This window comes from Podarcis pityusensis (assembly GCF_964106645.2).
Source record: "Podarcis pityusensis genome assembly, chromosome: 2".
Classification (NCBI taxonomy): Eukaryota; Metazoa; Chordata; class Lepidosauria; order Squamata; family Lacertidae; genus Podarcis; species Podarcis pityusensis.
This window is the reverse complement of record NC_138029.1, coordinates 114,444,106-114,461,697: the sequence shown is the minus strand read 5'-3', so window position 1 is coordinate 114,461,697 and position 17,592 is coordinate 114,444,106. Positions and strand designations below refer to the sequence as shown.

Sequence of the window (17,592 nt, the reverse complement as noted above, 5' to 3'; positions counted from 1 at the left end):
ACAACAACAGAGCCTTTTGATCTACTTTGAATTGTGCAAACCTCACCTTCTGGTATGTCCCTTCTGATGTCTGAGTTTTTACTGGTGTCCTGATGGCCTTTGACTTCGATGTAGCGCAACAGACGTCGCTGTGAGAATTGCAACTTGAGCCTTCTCCAACTTTTCAAATAGCATTTGGGGCTGGAACAGCCTCAGAGGACCAGGACAGGATTGGCTTCATACGGCAGAAATTGAGGATTGTATGGGGGGAAGAGGAGATGTTTGATTGGTCAGAGGATGCAGACCAGTTACTAGATCCTACTTACTGACATTTGCTATTCCTTCCAGACATCACCTGCTCCAGGCCTCTGGATTTCGAAAATGGCCTATATGAGCCCCGCCAGAGGTCCTACAATGTAGGCCAGGAACTGAGGTTTGAGTGCTACCAGGGTTACACACTGCGGGGGTCACATAATCGCACCTGCCTCCCCAACGGGAAATGGAGTGGAGAGACAACCATATGCGATGATGGAGGTGAGTTTAGCGTGCATTTACTGGCAAGCTCTGCCAGTTTCTCCTTTTGGGGAGAGAGGGGTTTCATTTTTCTTCGCTTCCGTCTTTCGATTCTATCCATCTGGCACCTTCTGTGTGGTTAGTCAAGACCTGAGTCACAATATGAAACCAAAGCAACTTGCACAAACTCTGCTCCTCTGCAAGCTGCGCTTGGTAAGGTAAGCGCTTGCAAGAACATGAATCTCTAGATCGAGATCCTTGCAAAGAGTGCAACTTTGCTGCAGGTCACACTATTTTTCACAAGAGGTCGACTGCAAATCTGTTTAAAAGCATTCAGCTGCTTTTAGCTTTTATAATATTGAACAGTGGCCTGGTGGCACTAGCTTACTTTGCTGCATGATGAATATGAGGATTCCTGAAATAACAGGCACTGTGAATAACTAGGGAAGGAGGAGTCTACATCTTTGGGAGAGTTTTGGGCATTGGCAGATAGCTGTTGCATGCATACAGCAGTTCCGAGACACAAAAACATGTTGTTGTTGTTGTTTAGTCGTTTAGTCGTGTCCGACTCTTCGTGACCCCATGGACCAGAGCACGGCAGGCACTCTTGTCTTCCACTGCCTCCCACAGCTTGGTCAAACTCATGCTGGTAGCTTCAAGAACTGTATCCAACCATCTCGTCCTCTGTCGTTCCCTTCTCCTTGTGCCCTCCATCTTTCCCAACATCAGGGTCTTTTCCAAGGGAGTCTTCTCTTCTCATGAGGTGGCCAAAGTACTGGAGCCTCAGCTTCAGGATCTGTCCTTCCAGTGAGCACTCAGGGCTGATTTCCTTAAGAATGAATAGGCTTGATCTTCTTGCAGTCCATGGGACTCTCAAGAGTCTCCTCCAGCACCATAATCCAAAAGCATCAATTCTTCGGCGATCAGCCTTCTTTATGGTCCAGCTCTCACTTCCATACATCACTACTGGGGAAACCATAGCTTTAACTATACGGACCTTTGTTGGCAAGGTGATGTCTCTGCTTTTTAAGATGCTGTCTAGGTTTGTTATTGCTTTTCTCCCAAGAAGCAGACGTCTTTTAATTTCATGGCTGCTTTATAGCAACAGCTACATAACTTTGCTTCTGTTCTCCTACCTAGCGGGCCACTGCCCCAACCCTGGCATCCCCATTGGTGCCCAAAAAGATGGCACCCAATATCGAATTGAAGATCGAGTCCGCTACAGTTGTGACAGAGGACTCTCTTTTGTGGGATCCAAAGAGCGGATTTGCCAAGAATCAGGAGCCTGGAGTGGATCAGAACCGGAATGTAGAAGTGAGCTGGGGGAAACATACGTGGTCTGGAATTGGAGGTTAAATCCTGGAGGAGTGGACCAAGAACTGTGGCCATGTTAGGGATGCCATACATCTGGAATTTCCTGGCCAATGCCGGGATTTGGTTGCCGAAAGTCACATCCAGGCGGTATTTTCGTCTGGGAAAACCTGGACGTATGGCAACCTATTGTGGAATTGTGGTTTTTCCCTGAATTTTTCAAAAAAATGCTCAGAAACTGGTATTTTGGGGGGAGATTTTGCAAAAACACCCCAAAACACCTCACCAACTTTGACCCAAAACAAAAGTTTCTACTTCCTGAAATATGGTAACCCAGGTTTATCCAAAAATAAATTATTACTGGGGAATAACCAGCTTTTGCTTCATTTTTGTTCATGCATTCAAGGTTGACATGGATAACATGTAATGGCCAGTCATGAATGGGCTTCAGGCTGATGTGCTCTGCCCTCCCTCTTACCCTCATTCAAGTCTAATTTCCTTCCTCCCTTCCTGGTTTTAAGCAAACTGTAGTTTATCATGAAACCCAAATCCAACAAACTGCAGTTTGCATCCACATCAGAACTGGAATCCCATTTCAAACTGTGTTTCTAGTTCCATTTTGCAAATGCAAGGGCATGATGTTTTGGGGTAACTATCAGTTGTCTGGGTGGCGCTGTGGGTTAAACCACAGAGCCTAGGACTTGCTGATCAGAAGGTCAGCGGTTTGAATCCCTGTAACGGGGTGAGCTCCCGTTGCTCGGTCCCTGCTCCTGCCAGCCTAGCAGTTTGAAAGCACCTCAAAGTGCAAGTAGATAAATAGGTACCGCTCCAGCGAGAAGGTAAACGGCGTTTCTGTGCGCTGCTCTGGTTCGCCAGAAGCGGCTTAGTCATGCTGGCCACGTGACCCGGAAGCTGTACGCCGGCTCCCTTGGCCAATAAAGCGAGATGAGCGCCACAACCCCAGAGTCGGTCACGACTGGACCTAATGGTCAGGGGTCCCTTTACCTTTACCTTTACCTTTACCTTTACCTATCAGTTGTCTGATTCATGGGATGGGGTGGGGGGAAGCCAACCATATCTGGCGAGATCAGAGGCCCCCATCCTTTGACCTTCATCCTTTTCATCAAGTTTGCTCAAGCTGGCTTCAGAATCTCCTTGCGCGGACAAGTTCTTAACACTCCAGATTGCTAATTCCCTCTCTCCCCCTTTTCCTCCCCAGACCCTTTCACCTTTGACACTCCAGAAGAGGTCTCCTCCAAGTTCATCTCATCCCTCACTGAAGTGGTCGAGTCTGCAGATTCCAACAGAAATATTTGTAAGTTTCTGAGAGCAAAGTGGGGTTTGGGGCAAGGATACCCCTGGTCCAATTTGCAGGTGTGGGACAACCACATTGTGAGATGCTCCCCATTTTCCTGAGTGGTAAGATAACCCAGGAAAGTGCTACCAAATTTCCTCTGGAGCAAACAGCACTAGGAACATTGCTTATTTTTGAGATGGTACTCTTTCCTCTATAGTTTGATTAGGTGTGTTTGCAATGGTTTCTTTTTGACAAATATATAAGCTGGGTGTGAGCTGAGCGAAAGCAAACAGCAATACAGTCATACCTCGGGTTACAGCCGCTTCAGGTTGCGTTTTTTCGGGTTGCGGACCACCAAAACCCAGAAGTACCAGAATGGGTTGCTTCCGGGTTTCAGCGGTTGCGCTTCGCGCATGCGCAGAAGTGCTGAATCACAACCCTCACGCGCACGGACACGGGTTGCGAACACTGTGGGTTGCGAACGTGCATCCTGTCCACTGTACTCCTGTGAGGCAGAAGATCCCACCTAGGGAGTGTTGTAGAATTCAACCAAAAAGGGGAAATGGGAGCAGAAATTTTCAATGTTTACTTACTTATCCTATGCCCTGAACAGAGCTCAATCCAGCCAACATGATTGTTGTTGTTGTTGTTGTTGTTGCTGCTGCTGCTACTGCTTTCAGTTTGGAAATGATACATAATTTATTTGGGGGTTTTCTCCACTTGTATTGTGTTTCCTTTGCATTGAAACGAATGGGATGGAATAATATAATCACAATGTAACTTACTTAATTGACACAACTGTGTAATTAATTACCTAAGTTACCTCATTTCTTCACGGTGGACAGGAAGAGGAGTTGCAGCAGAACAAAAACAGTGCTGTACATGGCAAATTCTTTCCCCCCTCTTTAATATTTCCCTGTACCTTTGCAAACCTTGGGAGTTATTCTTGGGTGTGGATGGTGTTGCCTGACCCACGTAAGCAGCAACCCTAATGTCTGAAGGCTTACTATCCACTTAAGTTCTACTCAAGAGTAGGCCCATTGCCTCTCTCACCACCAAAGGAACACAAGTGAACAGCAGAGAACCTGCACAAGCAACGCTGACACAAAAACCCACGTATCATAGCTGTCAACTTTTCCCTTTTCTTGTGAGGAATCCTATTCGGAATAAGGGAATTTCCCTTTAAAAAAAAGGGAAACGTTGACAGCTATGCCACATATATTAAGTAAAATAGAAACATCACCACCTGACCCACCCCCACTCATATTTTTCCCCCTCCACCTCTTTCCCCCTATTCTTCCTAATGTCTCAACAAATGAAACTGATTTGTAAAAAAAAAAAAATGTTACATGGGGGGAAATACGAGAGAGAGATATTGCACATACCTTTGTAAATCAAGAAAATCTTTAATAAAAGTACATTTTAAAAAAAGAGTAGGTAAAGGTAAAGGGACCCCTGACTATTAGGTCCAGTCGTGGCCGACTCTGGGGTTGTGGCGCTCATCTCGCTTTACTGGCCGAGGGAGCCAGCGTACAGCTTCCAGGTCATGTGGCCAGCATGACTAAGCCGCTTCTGGCGAACCAGAGCAGTACACGGAAACACCGTTTACCTTCCCGCTGGAGCGGTACCTATTTATCTACTTGCACTTTGATGTGCTTTCGAACTGCTAGGTTGGCAGGAGCAGGGACTGAGCAACGGGAGCTTACCCCGTTGCAGGGATTCGAACCGCCGACCTTCTAATCGCTAAGTTCTAGGCTCTGTGGTTTAACCCACAGCGCCACCCGCGTCCTCCCCCCCCCAAAAAGACTAGGCCCATTGAAATCCATGAACCTAAGTTAGCAGTGTCTATTATCCTCAATGGATTCCCTCTGAGTAGGACCAAGACAGCTCAGAGGAAACAAGGGGGACGACCTGCAACAAAATGTAGTCTGGAGTGCTGTTGTTCAGGTTTTCAGTTACTTGTTTCTATTCTCCCTCCCTGCCTTTCCAGTTCACACACACACACCTTGCATCAAACATTTGGCATCCCATGACCGCTGAGCATGTTCAGTCCTCAGTGGGCTGTTTGGTTGGTTCCTTCCCACTAATTTTTTTTTTTGGGGGGGGTTGCTAACCTTTGCTGATACCTCCCCTCTTGTGGCTCTTTCCTCCCCACAGCTGCTACAGGGAAGCGTAAAATCAAGATTGAGGTTGATGGCTCAATGAATATCTACATTGTCCTTGACGCCTCCCGGAGTATTGGTCAGCCAACATTTCGCAAAGCTCGGGATGCAATCATCAAGTTCATCGAGAAGGTGTGGTAGGCTGAGAAACTTTCTGCGTTCTCCCTTTCCCCAAGAAGAGCAGCATGGGATCAGTGTAGAAGCAGATGTCTGCTGTAAAGCCTCTACTCTATTGACTAGGATCATCAGTGGAATAAAAAGTTGTCAGATCTGGGTGGAAACCTTGGTAGGGAGCAAAGCTGAATGGGAAGGAGGAAGGGAAGCAGGCTCCAGGCATCTAGGTTCTGAGTCTTGGAGAAGGAGCTGACAGTTAGTCCAAGGAGGCCAAAAGTCAGAGTAGGTGAGTGGTTCGTAACAGGGGGCTGAGTTCCAGGACAGAGGGCCCAGAAGAGGATATATAGTCAGTTGGAGAGAGGTTTGGAAGAGAGATTGTTACTGTTTTGTAGCAGCATTAGCACAATGGCAATTGCTCCAAGCACCTTAAAACTTGGTTAGATTTACATCTGCCCTCATCCACCTTTAAACAGACATTTCCCATGAAAATACTTAGGCTAGAATAAATCACAGAACTTAGCTTTGCAAATAAGTGAAGATTTTACTCACAGAGTTTGGTAGTTATAGCAAACAAGCCTACATCCGTTAGTAGTAAAAGTAAAGAAGAACAAGAGTTCCAAACAACTTAAAAAGAAAGAACTTGGTTTCCTTAAAAAATTATAATGCAGAAGATGCAGGCAGTGAAAATCTATTTTAGAGAGATTCGTTTATTTGCAGGATCAGTTGAGCTGGGAGCCATGCTGCAGCTCCAGTGTTTTTTCCAGGAAAGGCCGAGGGAGAGAGAGGCAGATGCTTTCTCAAGAGACAATGCTCTTGTACTGAGGGGAGTAGCTTCTGAGGCTAGGGCTTTATAGGGCCAGGTGGGCAGGGATTGGCCATTGGCATCAGCTGACCAAGTAAGCCCTCAGACATGCTGCTAATGCAAGCTAGATGATGCTCTCAATGCACAAATTTTAGTCTGCTAGATTTGCTGTGGTAACAGAGATGGGGCAGGAAGGTAGACACTGGAATCTGACTATTGGGATTTCCAGGAGAAGATATCAGAATCCTGGCACCTTGCAAGCAGAACCCAACAGTTTGAGGAGGTGAAAAGAGTGAGAACCTAGTAATTTCCAGGTTTGGAAGGAACGCAACCCAAAGTAACAACCCCTAATCCTGTAATTTCTACACTGAGGTAGAAGATGGTTAACTGAGTTCATCCCTCCCTCTCCTGAAATGGTTTCTGGTTGTCCTCAGAGATGGAACTCACCACGAAAGCTGTCTGCCGACCTGAAGTGTGCAAAACAACAACAATATGTTACGTGAAACATATTCAATAAACACACAAGACGTAACCGGCTGTACTTTTGAATACTGTTCATGGTATCAAATTGTAGATTTCAGCAGCTACTACTATGCTATAAGATCCACTGTCCTGTGATATCATATATGAGTTTGTACTACTGATGAGAGGGACACGGGTGGCACTGTGGGTTAAACCACAGAGCCTAGGACTTGCCGATCAGAAGGTCGGCGGTTCGAATCCCCGCGACGGGGTGAGTTCCCAGTGCTCGGTCCCTGCTCCTGCCAACCTAGCAGTTAGAAAGCACGTCAAAGTGCAAGTAGATAAATAGGTACCACTCCAGTGGAAAGGTAAATGGCGTTTCCGTGCGCTGCTCTGATTCGCCAGAAGCGGCTTTGTCAGCTGGCCACATGACCCGGAAGCTGTCTGTGGACAAACGCCGGCTCCCTCGGCCAATAAAGCGAGATGAGCTCCGCAACCCCAGAGTCGGTCACGAAATGGACCTAATGGTCAGGGGTCCCTTTACCTTTACCTTTACTACTGATGAAGCCCAAGATGGCGAAACAAGGCTAATATTCCGGAAATCCTTGTCTTAGACTCTGTGAAAGGGTTCTGTGGAACTGTAACAACCTTTCACGTGAATTGTTGGACTTTATGAACAGACAGGTAGAATAGACACTTAAACGTATATTGACCTTATGCATGAACTGATTAGTGAATGAACTGATCCACTGGGTCTTCTGCTTTTTTCCTTGAACTTAATGAGCTACGTCTGTTGAAATCTACAATTTGATACAACGAACAGTATACCTTATTTATTCAAAAGTATAGCTGGTTACGTCTTGTGTGTTTATTGACCTGAAGTGTACTGCTTGAAAAAATAATAATAATAACTATTGCCACGAAGGTTCCTCTTTCTCTTGACACTCTGTCCTCTCAATATAGATATCCAGCTATGACACTTTCCCTCGCTACGGCATCGTCACCTTTGCCACCCACAGCAAAGAGGTTTTGAGTACGACCAACCCAAAGAGCAATGATGCCTCCTGGGTGATTGAGCAGCTGGAGGCCCTGAAATATAATGGTAAGCTGCATTCCTGACTTCTGCTAGGGAGGTGGCTGGGGGCCTGGGCAAGAGAAGAGTTTGGATTTGATATCCCGCTTTATCACTACCCGAAGGAGTCTCAAAGCGGCTCACATTCTCCTTTCCCTTCCTCCCCCACAACAAACACTCTGTGAGGTGAGTGGGGCTGAGAGACTTCAGAGAAGTGTGACTGGCCCAAGGTCACCCAGCAGCTGCATGTGGAGGAGCGGGGACGCGAACCCGGTTCCCCAGATTACGAGACTACTGCTCTTAACCACTACACCACACTGGGCAATTCAAGGGAATTGGGGGGGGTGTAAGTTTACTGTACCTTTGGGGGACAAATAGCAGTCTGGAGGGGGAATATTTGGCAAATGGCTCCAGACTGCTTCAGCATCCCACAACTGCTTTTCTATCAAAACAGAAGCAGCCTGTTTGACTGAAATTTGGCTCAGTTCACATTTAAAGGCAAACCTGTTTGGTTTGCGCTTCCCAGAAACACACACAAACCAAGGCACGGCCGCCCTTTGAAATTCACACTTCTCTAGGATAGCTCAGTTGGTAGAGCATAAGGTAAAGGGACCCCTGACCATTAGGTCCAGTCGTGGCCGACTCTGGGGTTGCGGCGCTCATCTCACTTTATTGGCCGAGGGAGCCAGCGTACAGCTTCCACATCATGTGGCCAGCAGGACCAAGCCTCTTCTGGCAAACCAGAAACGCCATCTACCTTCCCGCCAGAGTGGTGCCTATTGATCTACTTGCACTTTGATGTGCTTTCAAACTGCTAGGTTGGCAGGAGCAGGGACCGAACAACGGGAGCTCACCCCGTCGCGGGGATTCGAACTGCCAACCTTCTGATCGGCAAGTTCTAGGCTCTGTGGTTTAACCCACAGTGCCACCCGTGTCCCTAGAGCATAAGACTCTTATGCATAAGAGTTGTGGTTTTGAGTCCTACATTGGACAAGGATTCCTGCATTTCATGGACTAGATGACCCTTGTGGTCCTTTCCAACTCTACAATTCTATAAATAATCTCTGAATTTTGCAATGCCGTTCTCAGGCCAAGTAGCGTGTACAATAGGTCATTTGCTAGGGCCAGTTTTGTGTATAAATGCATCTTTCTGCATGAAAACAATGTACGGCAATGCATTATACTGGGGAACACGGCTTTGCAAAGAGAAAGTATGAATTTTTAGGGGATTTTCCATGAAGTGATGCAGAAATGTGGAAAACTGAACTGAAGGCCTGGAAAAATGAGAAACCCAAATTGGCACATTTGCCCATCGCTAATTGTAGAGGCCTGGTTTTCCCCCCCCTACAAGGAAGCCCCTGAGGCCTACTGAGGCTTTCCTCAGCTGTCCACCTTGTGGGTTGTTTGCCATGAGCTGAATCATTCTTCTTCTTCCTGCAGAACACAAGCTAAAGCCTGGAACCAACATTTACAAAGGTCTGGATGCTGTCTATAAGATGATGATCAACCAGCAAGAGGACCAACTGAGGGAGGGGTTGGATCCTGCTCCTATTGCCACCACCACCCGCCATGTTATCCTCCTCTTGACTGACGGTGAGACCGTAAGGAAGGGGGAATGTTACCTGCATCGCCACCTTTCCTCCTCCTTTTAAAAAGAATTATTAGAACAATGATTTCAGAAATCGCTTTGTTTATTTTGAATTTCTGTCCCATCCTTCCTCCCAAAGAAGCCCAGTTCCCAGCAAACACATACATGATAAAATGTCTTTTAAAAACAGTTCCGGTACAGGTGCAAGCTGGGAAATACCTCTACTTAAAAGGCTTGCTGCCTTTCCTTCTTCTTTTTACCCATAATGGGTCCACAAAAAGTGCCTCTGAGCATGTGTGCTATTCTATTCCTAGGTGACTGCAACATGAGTGGATGGCAAGGGGGCGGGGGGGGGGCTTACCCCAAATCCTGTCTTTGAGAAAATCTCTCTAGCCAGGGACCAATGTTTTTGGCCTGTTTTTAAAGGGTAAGGTAAGGGACGCGGGTGGTGCTGTGGGTTAAACCACAGAGCCTAGGGCTTGCCAATCAGAAGGTCGGCGGTTTGAATCCCCGCGACGGGGTGAGCTCCCGTTGTTCGGTCCCTGCTCCTGCCAACCTAGCAGTTCGAAAGCACGTCAAAGTGCAAGTAGATAAATAGGTACCACTCCGGAGGGAAGGTAAACGGTGTTTCCGTGCGCTGCTCTGGTTTGCCAGAAGCGGCTTAGTCATGCTGACCACATGACGAGGAAGCTGTACACCGGCTCCCTTGGCCAATAAAGCGAGATGAGCGCCACAACCCCAGAGTCGGTCACGACTGGACCTAATGGTCAGGGGTCCCTTTACCTTTACCTTTTAAGGGTAAGGTGTCCCCGATAATGTGCAAAGCATCTTTCCTCTCTGGAGAGACTGTTGGCCAAGACTCCCTTCAAAACGGTTCCAAACAATGGCATTTAGCAGAACATCCAGCTTAACAGGGACCCTCTTCCTCTGAGTACAGTGGTACCTCAGGTTACATACGTTTCAGGTTACATACGCTTCAGGTTACAGACTCCGCTAACCCCAAAATAGTGCTTCAGGTTAAGAACTTTGCTTCAGGTTGAGAACAGAAATCATGCTCCTGCGGCGCGGCAGCAGCAGGAGGCCCCATTAGCTAATGTGGTGCTTCAGGTTAAGAACAGTTTCAGGTTAAGTACAGACCTCCGGAACGAATTGTGGGCTTCTTAGGGGCCTGTCAGAAACACAAGACTGTTAAAAGTGGAGTTTTGTTTGCTCCAATGGGGCTCCCTTAATTATGGCCTTGTAGTCTTTCCCTCCAAAAGCTGGAGGGCATTCCAGTACCATCTCTTCTACGCTCACCAAATTCTCTCCCTTTCCCCTCGTCCCAGGAGACTACAACATGGGAGGGACCCCTGTTCCTGTCATTGGGAGAATCAAGGAGTTCCTCAATATTCCCGGCCAGCCTGCTCGTAATGACTTCTTGGGTAAGACACGTCCTGTAACAATGATGCATGCTGAGCTTTGTGGGGGTGGGGGTGGGGGTGGGGGCAGGAATAGTAAAGGGCAGCAATGACCTAGACCACCATTAGAGAATGGTATCATAGAATTCCAGAGTTGCGTGGCGAGTTCCTGCCTCCCCCCCAGTGGAAATAAAGACACATGACACAATTATTTTGGTTAATGGCCAAAAAATGGCCACAATTTTATTGGTTACAGGTAATGAGTGGTATTGGCTTAGGCATTGGTCCTAACCGACTATCCGGCTTCAGCCTGCCTGCTTGAAGTCCGGGAAGGGTTAACCACCAGTAGGGGGAGTCCTGCTGATGCACATCAACTAGGAACTCCTCTGGGGTCACCGCTCGGGGGCGTGCCTTAGGCCCTCACCTCCATAGGCTTCGGACAGGGCCACGCCCCCCGGAATCCTTTATCGGACTACCCTTCAATATGCAGGGGAGGTGATGGCGCTTCCTCCCCTCTCTCATCTACATAACAATACCCTTACCAACGCCTAACTGCCAATGCCGAAGAAGTTGTGATGATTTGCTACGAGGTAGGCGAAAAACCATCAAGGGACGCGGGTGGCGCTGTGGGTTAAACCACAGAGCCTAGGACTTGCCGATCAGAAGGTCGGCAATTCAAATCCCCGTGATGGGGTGAGCTCCTGTTGCTCGGTCCCTGCTCCTGCCAACCTAGCAGTTCGAAAGCACATCAAAGTGCAAGTAGATAAATAGGTACCGCTCCGGCGGGAAGGTAAATGGCATTTCTGTGCACTGCTCTGGTTCTCCAGAAGCGGCTTAGTCATGCTGGCCACATGACCCGGAAGCTGTACGCCGGCTCCCTCGGCCAATAAAGCGAGATGAGCGCCTCAACCCCAGAGTCGGTCATGACTGGACCTAATAGTCAGGGGTCCCTTTACCTTTACCTAGGCGAAAAACCTAGCCAATTTGCCAAGTGGAAAAAATTCCTACCAGGCCCCTTAACAGCGACCAACCGAGGTCCATAGCAATGTCGGAAAGAAAAACCTAAAGGGCGGGAGGATGGGAAACCGGAGCAGCTGAAGCAGCCAAAAGAGGGAGATCCCCGGCCGCGCCAGCACTAAATAGCGCAGGCCACGCCCCCAGGCCAGCCGATTGGCTGGCCAGGTGATGACGCGGCCAGGGATTCCCTCAGTCGCGCGGAGGCTGAGAGCCAGCCCTCCGCGCACGTGGAGGGGGCATGAAGCCCACAACCCCACCGCCTCTCCAATGCAGGAATCTTTTGCCCAAAGTGGGGCTGAAACCCACGACCCAGAGATTAATAAGAGTCTCATGCTCTACCGGCTGAGCCACTCACGGCTACTTTTCATCTTGACTCATTTTACCTTCCAAATCTACAATTCCAGGATATTTCATTCATGCTATGATATATCTTGCCTGTACATTAGCTTTGGTCATTCCCACTACTATCATTTAAGGTGATTTTTTTTTTTGTCAAGCAAATGTTTAGGCACCAAATGTGGATGGCGAGCTGCATTTATCCTGTATACCATATAAAACAATATAATGTAATAATAATAATAATAATAATAATAATAATAATAATAATAACAACAACAATAATTTATTTATTTATTCCCCAGCCACTCTGGGCGGCTTCCAAAAAAATATTTAAATACTGTAATACATCAAACATTAAAAGCTTCCCTAAACAGGGCTGCCTTCAGATGTCTTCTAAAAGTCTGGTAGTTGTTTATCTCTTTGACATCTGGTGGGAGGGCGTTCCACAGGGTGGGTGCCACTATCGAGAAGGCCCTCTGCCTGGTTCCCTGTAGCTTTGCTTCTTGCAATAAGGGAACCGCCAGAAGGCCTTCGGTGCTGGACCTCAGTGTCCGGGTAGATCGATGGGTGGAGATGCTCCTTCAGATATACTGGACCAAGGCTGTATAACTGTGTGTGCATGTGTACACGTATGTACACACACACACACACACACACACACACACAGCATAACAGTTGGCATAAATCAATTCACGGTCTACAGCACCACAAAGAGGACAGGGCTGAAGAACACTGCTCTATGAATCCATGGAGCGACAACTCTTTGGCAAGACGTTATCTCTTTGACTTGTTACCATGTGTCCTTGGCTGCATATGCTGGTTTTCACATGCACAGGAGGAACAAATATTTTGCATCTGTAGTTCAGGGTCACAGTCCGCTATGGGATGAATTTATACTTTTGCCAAGGGAGATCATAAGTCGTACTACGAAAAGGGCATAGAATCAAAGAGCCTGCCTTATTTCAGAGGTACTTCTTCCATGAACTACTGTGGCACAGGGAGGCCTTTTGCCCTCTGTCGCATGCTGGTTGTTGTTGGTTTTTTCTTTTCTTCATGTGGGAGCCTTAGAAATTCTTGACTCACCCTTGCCTTCCACCCCCCACTTGTGCCTAGACGTTTACATCTTTGGTATTGGGTCCATGGTCGCTATAGAGAATGTGAACGCCTTGGCATCTCAGAAGCCGGGCGAAAGGCACGTCTTCAAGCTCAAAGACTACGATGAAGTACGGGATGCCTTTGAAGAAATGATTGGTAAGGCAAACCTCCATTTCAGGGATTTCGGCACTCCCCCGACTTGTCCTCGCTCAAGGACATGAGCGAGGACATGGTGAGGACATGGTGAGTCCTCGCTCACCATGGCAGAATGGACTTGCGGAACGGGCAAATCAGACATTGCTTCAAGGGTTAAAAACCTTGCTGCATGATGCCAATCTTCCAGAGAGTTATTGGGCCGAATCTCTCTCGTGTTTTGTTTACAGTTACAATCGCAGGTTATCTTCAGCGATTGGTTGTACCCCCTATGAGAAGATGTTTGGCAAGAAGCCATACATCAAACACATGAAGATTTTTGGTTCTGACATGTGGGTTCGCTCACCACAAAACTCCAAGTTAGACAAGCGTGGATTGCATGGTATCTTTCTAGGTTATCAGAAAGGGTCTTACAGAATAATGATGACTGACTCTAAGACAATTAAGCTCACGAGAAGTGTTGAGTACAATGCAAAGTGGGGGGAGAATGTGGGAATTTTCCAATGTTATCCTGATGACGGTGATGAGACTGAGGATAGTCAAAAGCAACCACAACAACCCACACCCACTGATGAAGGTTCTGAGTCTGAATCTGAAACTGAATCGGGTGATTCAGAGGATTTCAAGAGTGCGAAAGCCTCTATGCGACCCTCTGAAAGCTCTGATCAAGAATTGGAGGAACCATTGTTCACAATAGGTCGTTTTTCTCCTAAGAAGGAAGAGGAGAGTGTTGAAGACTTAAGACTAATTCGTAGGTCACAGAGAGCCACAAAAGGCAGACCTCCAAAGAGATTTGCTGATGAGTTTGCTACGATAGCAGTAACAGCTGTTAAAAGCTCCAAGAAGGTATTTGAACCTTCAAGTTTCCAAGACATCCAGGGTTTGGATTCAAAGGAAGCTGAGCCATGGTTAAATGCCATGAAGGCTGAGCTTGATTCCTTAGAAAGGAACAAAACTTGGGAGCTAGTTCCAGTAGTTCCAGGAATGAAACTGCTTGGAAGCAAATGGGTCTTCAAAGCGAAGACAGATCAAAATGGCAAGATAGTCAGACACAAAGCCAGATTGGTAGCCAGAGGTTTTGCACAGGTACCAGGTGAAGACTATCACGAGACCTATTCACCCACAGTGAGATATGAAAGCATTAGGCTTATGCTCAAGCTAGCTGCAGAGGAAAATCTACCTGATGGCGTACAGGTAAAACAGGGATTTGTTTGTGCTCTGAAGAAATCCCTTTATGGTCTCAAACAAAGTGCACGGTGTTGGCACACAAAACTCACTGAAGTATTGTTTTCTCTAGGTTTTCAGCAAGGGAAAGCTGATCCATGTGTATTTGTCAAAGAGGAGGGGCAAAAGAAACTGTACTGTTTGTTTTATGTTGATGATTTATTATTCTTTTGGAAAGATGTCGCAATGTACAATAACGCCCTAGCTCAACTGAAAGAGCACTTTGACATGAAAGATCTTGGTGAGGTAAACAACTACCTATCTCTGGAAATAGAGAGAGATCAAGATGGTAACATTCTAGTACACCAGTCACGGAAAATTGCTGATGTGTTAAGCAAACTAAATCTGATGGATGCTAACCCTGTAGACACACCGATGACAACAGGTTATCAGGTAGATGACACTGAAGAAGCATTTTCTGACACTACACTGTACAGAAGTGTGCTAGGCAAGCTAAACTTCATTGCCAGATGTTCAAGACCAGACATTGCTGTTAGCTGTAATTTGCTAAGCAGACAAGTCAACAATCCTAGTGTCAAGGATTGGAAAGCTCTGAAACGCATAGCGCGGTATTTGAAAGGCACTATGCATTACAGACTGAGATTTAACAATCAGAAGTCTGGTGGTCTTGAGATATTTGCAGATGCAAGTTTTGGAAGTGACACTACAGACAAGAAAAGTACGTCTGGAGTTTGCTACATGTACAATCAGGGTTTGTTTGATTGGTCATGCAAGAAGCAAACAACAGTTAGCTTAAGTACTTGTGAAGCCGAACTGAATGCACTGTCTTATTCACTTAAGGATTGTGAATGGTTAGTACAATTGTGCAAAGATATGAAAATTCCTGTCAAATGTCCAATCCAGGTTTACCAGGACAACAAAGCATGTTTGGCTTTGCTGAAGTCTGAAGGTTGTAAGCAAAGCACGAAGCACTTGCAATTAAAGTTGCAGCATGCTAGGGAATGTATTCAGAAGGGACTCGTAACGGTGTCCTATATGCCAGGTAATGAAATTCCTGCTGATGTATTGTCCAAGATTGTATCAAGGGATCAACACTGTACCTATGTGCAGAAGTTGGGTTTGTACTGATATTGTACGAACACGCTGCCCAGTGATGTTCACAGAAAGGGGGAGGATGTTGGTTTCTGCTTTCCTTCACTGTGCAGCGAAAGGGCTTGTCACGAGACAGGTGTTTACATTCCACAGTCTGTACTGTTGGAGTTTCTCACGGGAAAGGGAGGCTGGATGTGACGTACACTGGTTTCCTGTTTTTTCACTTTGTGATTCTCTCCGAGCTGTCAGGGAGAGAGGATGCATTTCTGCTCCAGCAGAGGCAAGATGTCTTTCTGTAATATACCAGCTTTGAACTATAAATAAAGCAACCAAGAGTATGCAGCACGTACTCCTCATCCTTCCGCTGGGCACGAGACTCTGCTTTAAATCAACACATTTCAGGGATTTCGGCACTCCCCCGACTTGTCCTTCAACATTTCCTTTCCCAGAAATATCTGACTCTCAGCCTCCTCTCCATTCCTCGTCCTTGGTATCTATGACACAGCAAAGATAAGTTTCTCAAAGGCCAACTCAAATCCCCATTTTCCACATCAGCTTTTCTCTCATTGCAGAGGATACTGGGAAATGTTTGAGAGCACCTACACGACACTGGCCACTCCTACAGGTCTTAGTGCTACTCAGCTTGAGCAGAAAGTGCCATAATGGCCAGTAGCTTGAGTGGATTAGAACCATACATGAAAAACATTAGCCATGGAACTAGGGAACCTGGCCTTCCAGAAAAGCACCTGGCTGGCTGGCGTAGAAAGCAGCGTGTCAGGCCCTTGGCCTCATCCAGTACTTCTTCTGCCCTTTAGCAGCCCCTCAACACTGGCTCAATGTATAACCAAGAAGCTGGTGCTCTCAGCTGCCTCCTCCTGTCAGTCCCCACCACTTCCTTTCCCAGAGGAACCCAGGAGTCCTGACCCTTTTGCCTCCTTCTCAACCCACGAAGCCCCTCTCTCCTTTCCTGGGGAGCTGAAGGTGACACCGCTTTCTCTTTTCAGATGAGAGTCAGGTTCTGTCCATGTGTGGCTTGGCCAAGGAGCACACGCAAGCGAGAGACCAAGAGAAGAATCCCTGGCACGTCACAATCAGCATCCGGGTGAGAGCGGAACAAATGAGAAGGAGACAAGGGTTTTCTGCAGTAGCAATCTGATGGAGATGTGGTTCTTTAGTGACGGCCTGGTGGATATCTGGTTTGGGTTCATGGCTTCTGGAGCCTCTGAGTAGACAGAGAATGTTTGACCCAAGCATAGTGCCAGCTATGGCATCCCCTGGCTAAGGAGGGTCCTTGTGAAACTTGCTGGGTGGAAGTATGGTGTGGTTGCTTAGCAACCACAGGGCCTGCTTTTCAGCCATCTCCTGCACAGCACCTCTTTGTCCAAATCTACATACAGCAGACCCTCCAAGTGCCCCTATTTTCCAGGGACAGTCCCAGATTTAGACGCCGTCCTGATATCTGATTTGATCCTGGAATGTCCTGCTTTTCCTTAGGCCGTTCCTATTTTTGTTAGAGAAATGTTGGCGAGAATGGAATAGGATGTCCCTATTTTCATTGGAGAAATGTTGGAGCATATAGAATAAAAAGGTAAAGGACCCCTGACAGTTAACTCCAGTCGCAAACGACTCTGGGGTTGCGGCACTCGTCTCGCTTTACTGGCCGAGGGAGCCGACATTTGTCCACAGACAGTTTTTCTGGGTCATGTGGCCAGCATGACTAAGGCGCTTCTGGCAAAACCAGAGCAGCACACAGAAATGCCGTTTACCTTCCCCCCGGAGCGGTACCTATTTATCTATTTGCACTTTGACGTGCTTTCAAACTGCTAGGTTGGCAGGAGCAGGGACCGAGCAACGGGAGCTCACCCTGTCGTGGGGATTCGAACCACCGACCTTCCGATCGGCAAGCCCTAGGCTCAGTGGTTTAGACCACAGCACCACCCGCATCCCTCACAGCGCACCTATAGAATAGGATGTCCCTATTTTATCCGACAAGTGATGGAGGAGACGTCCCTAT

The 17,592-nt window shown here is 47.2% G+C and overlaps 1 protein-coding gene and 1 long non-coding RNA gene across 2 annotated transcripts in view; one reads left to right on the top strand and one right to left on the bottom strand.

The window, feature by feature from the left end:
- The window catches only part of LOC308470192, a 212,288-nt gene that overhangs the window by 80,171 nt on the left and 114,525 nt on the right, over positions 1-17,592 (bottom strand). The gene's annotated exons all lie outside the window — the stretch shown is intronic.
- The window catches only part of CFB (complement factor B), a 38,895-nt gene that overhangs the window by 5,440 nt on the left and 15,863 nt on the right, over positions 1-17,592 (top strand). Inside the window, exons 3-11 of the mRNA XM_080991875.1 lie at positions 328-513; positions 1,633-1,806; positions 3,023-3,118; positions 5,258-5,394; positions 7,604-7,742; positions 9,153-9,305; positions 10,626-10,721; positions 13,167-13,304; positions 16,583-16,680. Of these exons, the coding sequence (XP_080848001.1) occupies positions 328-513; positions 1,633-1,806; positions 3,023-3,118; positions 5,258-5,394; positions 7,604-7,742; positions 9,153-9,305; positions 10,626-10,721; positions 13,167-13,304; positions 16,583-16,680 (1,217 nt within the window). The remainder of the gene's footprint in view (positions 1-327; positions 514-1,632; positions 1,807-3,022; positions 3,119-5,257; positions 5,395-7,603; positions 7,743-9,152; positions 9,306-10,625; positions 10,722-13,166; positions 13,305-16,582; positions 16,681-17,592) is intronic.